We start from the raw sequence: 11773 nt of genomic DNA, 5'->3' as shown, positions 1-11773 counted from the left end.
GTGGTTCAAAGAACTAAAGAAAAACAATGGTCTTATTTATCCAACAAAAAAAAAGAAACCTCTTCATCCTCCTCTTCCTCTTCTTCATCATCATCGTCATCATCCTCTTCTTCCTCCTCCTCCTCCTGTGATTTCTTTTTAACCATCAGCCTCCTCTTCTCAGCATAAAGTTCCCGAAGTACAGCCATGAGAGCGCTGGATTCCTGCTCTCCTTTTCCACGCTTCCTCCAGCCCATCAGGGGTCGCCCAAACCCTGCCTACAATAAGCAAGATAACATTATCAACCAAGGAGAAAATCGGTGAACACAAACACAATCTTGGAGCAGAATATGAACTGGGTGAAGAGATGTTAAGAAATTAGGATTTTCTGTATTCATACGGTGGACTTCGGTGTTTGTCTAGTCATACCATTCTATATGCAGTGGCCTCCACTGTAGCTGCATGTTTCCTCCTCCCCCAGGCACTCCTCCTTCTTCTACCAGCCTCCGGCTTTCTGAAATCAACTCTTTGCTCCATCTCCTCTTCTGCTTCCATCTGTAGGCGCTGATCCTCAATCTCTTCTTCACAGAGATGACACCAAACAAACCAGAAGAGGGGGGGGGGGAAGCAGCTACAGATGTAAACAACTCAAAACGTTTATTTTTCAATCCAATGTATGAATTGAACAACTTAAAACTATTTCAGTCATTAAAAAAATTTTTGTCCAAGAGCAGGCAGACAAAAAAAATAGCTTACCAGCAGGAAGGGTTGCACTTGAAACATTTGTATCTAACAGGGTCACTGCTTTATCAATTCTTGGTGGAAGAATGGCTGCTGTTTCTAATTCAGGTGCCTCAGAAGAAGTTTCAAAGTATGCATCCATATCATGCCAAGAGTTTAGGCTTAGTCCTGATAAAACTGGGCCACTCAGACAAATGAACACAATCCATGTCCTTGGTGTTTGCATTGATGGATGTGGACCCAATTCAAGCTATTTCAGTTGGAGAAAAAAAGTCCAAAACTTTTAGATCTTCAGGGCTGAATCGAGGAAGAAGCAAATCCACAGAAAGTGCAGATAATTATGCCAAAGGGAAGAAACTCTGTGAGTAGCAGCCAACGTGACAGTTCACAGAAGAGGATAAATCTCCAGAAAACCCCAGAGTTTCAGATTTTGAACACTGGGAGTAAATTCTGCTGTGAAGTTTCTCTGTTGTGACTCAGCCTAAAGCGGTTCTAAAACGTGTTGCTCATGTCCCCTCCTCAGAGTGAAAGCTAAAATGAAGAAAGACCGAGAGGATGGGAAGGAATATCTGGGAGGCCGAATGGTCAAAAAAAAAAAAAAAGAAAGTCTCACATTGTTAATAAGGGCCCTTGTTCATCGTACCATGAAATACACAGACCCGCCCTGCCCCTCCTTGTCTCCTCTCCCTTTCATAACTGTCTGCTAACACTAGGTGGAAAGACAGAGGTTTGTGGAGGAGATAGGAGACTGACAGGGAGCAAAAGATAGAAACTGGAAAACAATATGTTTCATACACCTGCGATAGATTCCAGTTGGATATTGTCATGTGGTTCGACACTTGAATTTGTGATCTACTGTGAGTTTTGTGTTTTTCTCCTGACTGAATCTGAGTAGTGTATGCTGAACTTGGACCTTTTCCAACAAGAGACAGGGTTGGTAGACAGTTCAGGCCGGAGTCAACCTTGTTTGGCTAAGCTCCACTGGCATCTATGTAAGAAAACAAACATGACCTCTGAGAAATGAACAATGAACTCGCCTTTACATGCTGTACATACGTACCGTACATGTACTCTGGCATGTGTGCATCCTCACACTCAACGCCAAGCCAAGCAGGTGCCACTGGCTGAGTGTAGAGCCAAACTGGGATTTTCACTGTGGGCTGAAACCTGATGACAGCCCCTCTTTATTTGCTTAGTAACCACACACACACACACACACACACACACACAGGAACTGTTGAAATGTACATGTATATGGATGTTATGTTCCGGACAACCACTTCTTTGAGTGACAAGGTTAATTTATAGTATCAGCTGTTTGAAAAATGTATCAAAATTAAGCATTAGTTCTTGGCCATACATAGGGATTTGTTTTTCTGCAACTGGAGACCAGCTGATGAGAGAGATGACAGTAGAACCCAGACATATTCCAAATGGCACACTGGACAACTTAGCACTAAACACTAAGTACCTTATTTGATCCTCCAAGGTAAATAGTGATGTTGTCCAAAGACTTTTCATTTAAATCTAGACAGGAACATGAGGTAATCCTCTGACCTAATTCAACCCTTTCCTTAACCTCAGTCTGACAACACCCTTGTTAACAATTTCCACTGCAGAGAATGATACTGAAGTCTAGGATATCCACCATAACCAACCTCCTTGGTGACAGTTGCTGGTCTAAGATACAATAAACATTTTTTTTCTACCATCCCTTCTGTAAACTATTGAACTTTTTCCTGACATCTCACCACAACTTTACTACCTTGTTTTCTCACACAATAAATGTGGCTTAGACAGTCAAACAACTGCCAGCTCTATAAAATCTGAGACTTATTTGTATAAGCTACGTGTTGCAGACAGTCAGTAAAACTATATCACAACTAAACATCTACAGCCATGCTAGCAGCTCTGTGAGGTGTACTTAAGCACAGTGATGCTTTGAGCTAAACACTAACATGCTGATGCAAAGCAGGCATGTTTACCACTTTTGTTTAGTTTTATTAGCATGCTGCTGCACTGGCTAACTAGGACTAAAACACCAAGTATGCCTGAGGTTTATGGGAAGGTTCTTGTTTTGCAAGTAAAAAGATCAACAAAATTTTAGGATTTACCCTCTGGGAACCATTAATGCCTGTACAAAATATGTTCATGCATAAAGCCAGTGATAAACAAAAAGACAACAAATGGCATTAGGTTCATTATTTTTTTATTCAGCACATCACAGCAATAACAGGATGACAGGTGACCTGGAACGCCAGTAACATTGGGTGATGCCTATGTAGTCAGGAAGAATAAGGAATGCTCAAACAGTTCTTAACTAAGCTGGTTAGACTTTTCACACTCTGGGTCTGTGAAGAGTAGTTCGACCTCAGCTCAAGCATTAAAGACTGCCACAACTACAAAAAGTATTCTAGTACATTAGATCTATGACAAACTGTAAAAGTGCTTCTTAGAAAAGGATGGCCATGAATGCCAGCCAAGTGAGTTGACATGGAGGCATGGACATCAGGAATGTGGAAAAGAAAAGATGGTTGGAATGCAACAGAAGTTGTGGCCTGACACTTCACAAGGGATCAGAGCATCGACAGGCTGCTGGTATGACAGGGGTTTTTAAATCCAACATTTACAGTATTCCATGATGCCTTTGTCTGAGCCACTTCCAAGACACAATTTGAAAACAAGATATAGGATAAAAGAAAGGAATGTTGTCGCAGGAAGAACAGAACCCATCTGGGAAGAGGTTACTACAAGGTGTATACAGGGAGGAATATTATTAACACTACAGGCTTTGACCACACTGCACTCCTATCCCAATCTCTCTTGAGCTGTGATAATAATACAAGGCTAGCACACTGCTAGCCAGATGGAGCATAGAGAAGTTAACAGGTCTTCATGTGATCATGCCAGGGAGCGGTAAGTTAGGCAGAAAGTTGGTTGAGATTCAACGGAGCAACAAGTAGGAGCTCTGGTGCAGTCCTTAGTTTGCAAAGGTCTGACGCACGGCCTTAGCAATGTGCTTGGCGCTGATGCCAAAGATGTCGAGCAGCTCTTGGGGCTTTCCGCTGCGGGGCACACCAGACACTGCCAGCCGGTTCACAACAATACCGGGCTCGGTGCCCACTGCTGACAGCACTGCTTCACCAAGACCACCTGGACAGAGGAGACAGATCAGAGAGGCAGACAATCCTGGCGATACAAGTGATCTCTTTAATTAGAGCAACCACAAAGCAGGACCCAATAAGATGCTGTCTTATTAGACACAGGTAGCTCAAGAAAAATCTCTGTACAAAATCCCTCTACCTAGAATTTTCTTAAAATCTCACTATTGGGGGTCAACCAGTACCGCTTAACGTGTTTGCAATCCTTGTGTATTCTTAGCATTAATCAAAGCCTAAAAATTCTTAAAAACATCTATGGCACATGGTTTAAGAACCCTGTGACAAGACACTCAAGCATAAAAACAGAAAAACAACGCACCCTCCTTGTAGTGATCCTCCACAGTGATGATATGTCCTCCTGTGGCTCTGGCACTCGCCAAAATGGTAGAGGCATCCAGGGGCTTGATGGTGAACGGGTCAATAACTCGGATGTTCTTTCCTAGAGGAATTCATTAGGAAATTACAGATTTTTTATTTGGCCATGCCAGGTAACTGTGCAGATGACCCCATTTCCCATACTTACAAACACACTGGAATTGTAGAAGGTGGTTTTGAGATGTAGGCCTCACACTAATTCCTACATCTATCCACTAGAGGGCAATGTGAGTTTACCTTCACTGGCCAGCATATCAGCAGCAGCAAGGGCCTCATGCAGAGTAACACCAGCTCCAATCACGGTAACCTGATCATTGTCAGACTGGCGCACCACCTGGTGAAGTAGACATTCATTTCTATATCAGTTCTGGTGTCCAGTCCCAACTCTTTTGTTGCCAATAGCTACTTTGTGCAAAAGGATTGATGTGTGTAAAATTGGCATTGACCATTACCTTGGCTTCGCCCACTTGAAACTTCTCATCTGGAGAGTAGAGGACTGCAGTATCTGGTCTGCTGGTACGGATGAAGCAGATACCCTGAAAATATAGAGTGATGCGTTAAAACATTAGAATGTTACTCCCTTGTCATTTTGAAGACAACTTACTGGACAGGCTTTAACACAAGGTGGCATACCAACCTTGGTGTTGGCTGCCAGCTCGACAGCCCTCTCTGTGGACACTGCATCACTGGGGTAAAACACAGTACATGTTGGGACTGCACGGAACATGGCCAAGTCCTCTAAGGCCATCTGGGAAGGACCATCTTCACCTGAAGGGAAAATAAGATCTGTCAGGGACAGGGCACACTCAACTCTGCCCCCAATAGAAAACAATTGACGCTTCAGAAGAAAGCTTACCGATGGAGACACCGCAGTGGGATCCTACCAGATTGACATTTGACTGGGAGATGGCTCCCATACGGATCTGGTCATAGGCTCTAGACAGGAAGGCAGCAAACGTGCTGGCAAATGCGACTGTGCGGTCACGGGTGGCACAGCCAATGGCCACTCCTACCTGTAGCAGCAAAGACATTTAGTAAAATGGGTTAGTCATAATGACAGTGGATGCGATTAAGCAAAGGTAGAGGCTCACGTAAACTGGTCACAAGTAGCAGTGAGAGGCTGGGATTATCAGGCTAGAGAATGAATAGTAACAGATTAGACCATTGGGAGTAGATTATGGTAGTGAAGACTCAGCCAGATTTATCTGTCTTTCATAATTTATGAGGCCACAGTTGATTGGTTGACTTCTGTACGAACTGGCTGACTGTTTTTGAAAATTATGCAGATTTGAAAGATCATCAAACATGTGTTTATGCATTTCCAAAAATTATCAGAATCCTTAATTTCGTGTTAGCTACACACTTAAATTTGCTAAAATTAGCAACTGCATATGAGGGAAAAGCGTCACCACAGAGAAAATACTGTACCATATTCTGTTCAGCGATGAAACACTCAATGTAGCGGTCAGGGAAGGCCTTCTTGAAGGTCTCTGAGAAGGTGGAGTTTTTGGTATCTCCATCAAGAGCCACCACTCTCTGGCTTGCCTGGCCCAGCTTGGCCAGAGCAACACCATATGCTCGCCTTGTTGCCATCTGACAGGACAGAAAGGAAAAGGGTGTAAGCTATAGAGATTAACAAGGTTAATACAATAAAGCAATATTCTACATGTAGGTTAAAACCTTATATAATGCTGGTATCAGTGTTAGGTCAAGCCTCCACTCACTAAGCCAACAAGAGACTTCTATGCTAAAATTCTGCCATCAGTTTATGCCACTGACCATACAATGACTGATGAAGAGGCTTTGTGCCCATTACTACAAATGCTTCAAGTGTCCCGTTTAAAAAAAAAAAAAAAAAAAGGACAACCTGCTAGGCTGCATTAAGGAGCACAAGTGACAAGTTAAAGTACCTTGTCTCCCTTTTTGTATGCTGGGGGTGAGGGCAGGGAGATGGGGCTAAGGTCTGCAGGTGCTGCGTCATCATTAGGCAGTTCAGGGCACAGGTTCTTGTTGGGGACCTGGATCTGAGCCCGTAGGTCTTTCAGGACATCATCCACTCGGTCCTTAGGGATGGGCTTTCCATGCCAATTATCAAGATCCTCAATGTCTACAGCCAAGACATGAACAAGACAATCAAATTCAGAGAATTCATGAAAATGTTAAGTAAATAATATTCACCATATGAAAGCCTCACTTACTTTTGAGTCCTTTGCCCTTGAATGTCTTAGCAACAATGCAAGTGGGTTTGCCCTTGACCTGCTGAGCCTGCCAGAAAGCTTTGCACAGCTCCTCCACATCATGTCCATCCACTACATATGTGTTCCACCTATAAAAACATGGCTCGATTTTTTACAACATACCTCACACTACAACAAATATTAACCCAAAACACAGGGACGTATTAACTTCTGAACAAAACCTGTTAATCATCGAACTTATTAACCGAGCAAATGGGAGCAGAAACAAAAAAAAAAAAAAAAAAAGGTAAAAATTCCAAAAAAGGAGGGTAGAGCAAGTCCAGCAAGCATGCCAAAAAGGGATGTGCAAGATGTGGTTTAGAGAAATTCAACCCAAGACAGCCTGTATTTACACAGTATTATAAAACATCATTAAAACTTGTGCCAACAACCCCTGAAATTTGTGTATACTGAGGTTCTGTTTATCCAAATGCAAAAATATCACAATAAAAAAGGTCATCTATAATATTTTTTCAGATGTTTAAAAAGTTGATGTGCGCCAACAAATCAAAATGTTTCCTAGGAAATTAGATAAATGTGGATGTGGAAAGTTGGGATTGTACTGACCCAAAGGCTTCACAGCGTTTGCGATAGGTCTCCATGTCGTGCTTCAGGGGTGCAGCCTCACTCTGACCGAGCCGATTAACATCTAGGATTGCCACCAAGTTGTCTAGCTGGTAGTAGGAGGCAAAGGCCATGGCCTCCCACACTGAGCCCTCTGAACACTCTCCATCACCCAGCATGCAGTACACACGGTAACTACAACAAAATGTAGAAATAGGAAAATGGCAATATTGGTGTTCTCCAAACAAGGAACCAAGACTCATTTCCACCTATGTTAAAGTGAAAAATTATCTATTGCATCCTGTTGACTTCCAAAATCTAGACAGATCTCCATCCATATTGTTTATATCTGTTGATGAATATAAATTGCCCCTATGGCATAATAAGGCATTATTTATTTCATGGACAAAATGTATATTCCACCAAATAACTGGTTGCAGGTAAAAATAAATAAATAAATAAAAATTAAAAATAAAAAAAAAATAAAAATGATAATAAAATAAAATAAAATAAAATAAAATAAAATAAGGCTGTGTGATGCTTGACAGCTATAAACTACCTTAGATTCCCATGTGACTCAAAGACTATTTGGGTGATAGTTTTCCTTAGTATCACCAATGGAATTAATAAAATATGTCATCAGCTCCAATTAGATAGGAGCATCTCATAATGGCTCAGAGGCTAGGAACTCAGTTTTGAGTGCAGGGCAGACAATGTTTGGCCCTGCTGCACACTCCTGCCATGGAGTGATTTAACACAATTACAACTACACTACCACAGATTTATCCAGTTAACAGATTATGGTGCATCAGGAACCACTTGAACAAAGCAGTTCTCCACCTACCAGTTAAGGCATCACACTCTTGTTAAACAATGCTCTTGTTGGGTCAATGCAAGTCTTTCAACCTCTTCATGAATCCATAGTTTTTGCTACATACTCACCTGGATTTATCAAAGTTTTTGCCAGTGTAAGCCATCCCACAGGCAGCCCCAAGACCCTGTCCCAGAGATCCTGTTGCCACGTCAACAAATTGCAGTTTCTGGTGAATAGGAAAGAGGGGGGAAAAAAAAAAAAGTTATACTAGATATAGAGCGATAGGTATATCATATTCTTTCTGTTCTCCAAGGAAACATGAATACCACAAAGGAATTCAGGAGTCTTGACTTACCGGTGTAGGGTGCCCCTCCAGTTCACAGTCAATCTTGCGAAGGTTGAGCAGATCAGACTCCTTCACAAAACCTGCCTCTGCCCAGGCAGCATACAGGACAGGTGCAGCATGACCCTAGTGACAAAGGGAAAGAAGGGAGAGGAAAGCACTAGCGTTACCAACTCATGTGCGCTGACCAGCTGAAGAATATCACTCTCTCTCATAAACAAAAGACATTTTTGCCAACCTTCGAGAGCACAAAGCGGTCGTTACACTGGTTGCGAGGATCATCAGCTTTGTAGCGCATGGTGTGGAAGAAGAGCACAGACATGAGCTCTGCTGCACTGCAGCATGATGTGGGGTGACTGAGGACAGAGAAAAAGACAGCCCATCAGAGGTAGATCACAGCTACAATGCCACCATGTAAAAAGAACAAGATTCACACTCCATGCACATACATGCATGTGTTGCTACATTCAGGAATCCTTACACTTAGGTCTCGGCCATTAAAGTACACCTGTTACAACTCATTAAAAAGCACCTGGTTTTAGTTAGTGACACAGTTAATTAAAAAAAAAAAAAAAAAAAAGGTTCTAGTCATTCCAGGAGAGCTAGATGCAAGCTTCCAAAAACTAGTTTTGACAAGCAATGATGCTTTTGAAAATGGCCTCATCTTTAAGGATTAGGAATATCACTCATCAATAGATTGTTAATTTGTAACATGATTACATCAGTTATGTTACCACACTCCAGAGCTCTTTTTAAAAAAAAAAAAAGACTAAAAAATAAAAATAAGCAAACTTGTGAAACTGTTAGTTGCTGCACAACAGTGGTCGAGGTATTGTAATCGACATGTTTAGAAATCCCACATTACCCAACAGCATCTCAGTTTTCCTGTGTGGGTTAAGTTACAAATGGCATCATTTCAACCATGCTGGGGACACACCGGGTTATCTTATTCAAACAGACATCATGGTCACTGTTTAAATTTTACAATTTTAAAACAAACAAACAAACAAAAAAAAAAAAAACCTAGTGCACCATTTACCCTCTGTCCTTTTGTTGAGAGACAACCTGCTGAAAAATAAAGTGAAGTAAATTCATAAAAGCCATAACAAAAGCGATCAGGTACTGCAAGTGTAATGCTCCATCTCAGTCATAAAATGAGGAACAACATGTGTCGGGTGTAGGGTGTCAGAACTCAAAGACCTTGTTAAGGGAGACAGCAGTATCAAAACATTTGTAGAGGCCTCCCAATCTGGACATTTAGCATACAACTCATCTATTTCCTCAAGTGACATAAGGAAGTGACAAAAAAAAAAAAAAAAAAAAAAAAAAAAACAGGTTTATCAACAAACCTGTTCTTTTTGGAAGTTGCAGCTTTGTCCTAAAGGGCAGATTACACAATGCTGGATTTTTCGTAGGGTGCAGAAGTAATGCAAAAGTGTTCTGGTAACCATCTGAACAATGCAAATACAGGTACTTCTAAATATGCTTTTGAAGTACCGGGCCAGGTGACCGAAAGATAACATTTTATATGAACTGTGCTGTTTTCTGTGACCAGCAGCTAAATAGAAACAAAATGTTTTAGTCCAAAACTGTCCTTCCTACACAAATTTATATCAGATAAGCTAAATCAGTGCTAACTACGACATCCAAAACCCATTATTTCGATGACAGGCACCTCTGATATTTACTAAGTAAAGTGTGATTTTGTGCTGACAGATGTATAGACCTAATAGTAATCCTAACAGAATACAAGGGAGGCACAGGGAAGCCAGAGTAACCTCTATAATCACAGAAGCAATAAAGCTACACCACTGACAACAAGGAAACCCCGGAAACTAACGTTATTCCCGCTTCAACCGTTTCCTACGGCGAGGAGGAAAACGTCAGGTTGCAACGAAGGTTCTGGGAACTCTTGACTTTCAGAGTGAAGCGACACCACAGGTGCCAGTCATTTTTTGTGGTTGTCACACCCGACACAGATTTCCTGAAGGCAATTCAATTGGGTGTGCATTGGTATATCTTTGTTATTTTAGGACGCAGCTGCACCTTTAAAAATTGTAGCGTCAAACTGACCACGAGGTTCATCCTTTCGCATGATCATGTGATTTCTTGTTGGCTAGTAAGAGCAAGTCGATGCCAATAATATCGGCTACATGTGACTTTACAAGTAACTTATTGCCGAAACAATGACTTCTACAGACGCCGTCATTAGATTTCATTTGTCAGCGTGTGGAGGAAATAAAAAATAATAAAATTTAAAAAAAAACCCACAGATTTTAGCTTATGCTAGTCTTAGCCTGGACTGTAGACTCGAACAAATTTAGCTCGCAAATGAACCTGAAACGTTAATAAGACAGTTTATATAAGTGCTTGCTAGCTGTCTGCTGTGGCTCGGCTTTCCACCGCGTGAAGATAATCTGCAGCACGTGCAGCCAGGCCCCACAGGTAAAGCGTGCTTCCGCCACAGTATCATCACAACATACGTTTCTACATTACTGCGGTTGAAGCCTCGTGGGTTTAAAGAATGACGCCTGACATGAGTAACTCTGAACAACTTACCCAGAGTTAGAGGCGCATGTAGCATTGATGGAGTGGATCCTGAGCTTATTAGCGATATCTTTCAGCCCCTGTAGGGTTTTTTCATCGGGTTTGTGGTAACTAGACATGGTTTCTGGATTTATTTCTTGAAAGTCGCGTCCACTTGAGAAGTTATTTCAGTCGCTCAACTAGTTCGGTGGTTCGTCGCTGCGCCACGCCGTTGCTAGCTGCCCCGTCTGAGTACAATCGAGGAGGAGGGGGGAGGAATGAAAGAGAAAGAAGGGGGATTTATGTATTCTGTAACAGCCACTCCCACCTAATCCAATCATTGGAGGAATAGCAGTGGTGCAAGTTGCTGCTGTCACAAATCCCTTTCAGCTCATGAAAGATACAGGCCTCAAATTATTTCCTTCTCATTTTCCTTTTTTGATGAGCAAATCACCAAATTATCAAGAAGCGCGTGCCCTGCACATACTCGCATGAATCAGGAGCATCAATAAAGGTAGACACAGTGTGGAGACCTTTAGGTAATTATAAGGCTTTGATATGAAATTATCAGAATCCCACCCACCACTTCGAAGTCTTAATAAAATGTGTAAATGTGTCTTTTCAGCGAGGTGGGCAATTGACTTCCTGGTTGTGGCAACAGTATGATGATGTGCTGTGGAAATGCCATTGATAACTTCAGACACAACTATTATTCAGAAACAACTGTATTATTATATGATCCAATGTGCATGCTCTCTACTTGATAATATAATTGAATATAATTGATAATATATCCAAGCATAAATTTTGATTTATCATACATAGCAATCATGTCACTGCCCCTTTAAAGCTGCAGCTGGACGGCTGCCAATAGGGAAATGGTGGCAGATTTTGCCCTCTCATCCTTACTCAGGCAAACAGAACTGTTGGGAGAGGCAACACAAGGTTCAGATACCTTATTTCTTTTCCCTTAGACACTGACACCTTGCTTTGAAACTTCAGATGATTATCTGCATTTGTACATGCCAATGGA

At 41.7% G+C, this 11773-nt stretch overlaps 1 protein-coding gene across 1 annotated transcript; it reads right to left on the bottom strand.

The window, feature by feature from the left end:
• Nucleotides 1-2912: 2912 nt before the first annotated feature.
• On the bottom strand, nucleotides 2913-11033 carry tktb (transketolase b). The gene is made up of 14 exons (XM_040151925.1): nucleotides 10774-11033; nucleotides 8453-8570; nucleotides 8227-8340; nucleotides 8000-8097; nucleotides 7061-7252; nucleotides 6455-6582; nucleotides 6167-6363; nucleotides 5685-5849; nucleotides 5113-5269; nucleotides 4894-5024; nucleotides 4709-4792; nucleotides 4494-4590; nucleotides 4201-4320; nucleotides 2913-3873 (listed from the first exon to the last, which is right to left on the bottom strand). Exons 1-14 carry the CDS (start codon nucleotides 10878-10880, stop codon nucleotides 3701-3703), a joined length of 1881 nt encoding a protein of 626 aa, XP_040007859.1. The 5' UTR covers nucleotides 10881-11033; the 3' UTR covers nucleotides 2913-3700.
• Nucleotides 11034-11773: the final 740 nt, after the last annotated feature.

The sequence above is a fragment of the Xiphias gladius genome, chromosome 18, assembly GCF_016859285.1.
Source record: "Xiphias gladius isolate SHS-SW01 ecotype Sanya breed wild chromosome 18, ASM1685928v1, whole genome shotgun sequence".
NCBI classification, from domain to species: domain Eukaryota; kingdom Metazoa; phylum Chordata; class Actinopteri; order Istiophoriformes; family Xiphiidae; genus Xiphias; species Xiphias gladius.
Note: the sequence above shows the minus strand (reverse complement) of the source record. Positions and strands in the feature narration are given on the sequence as shown.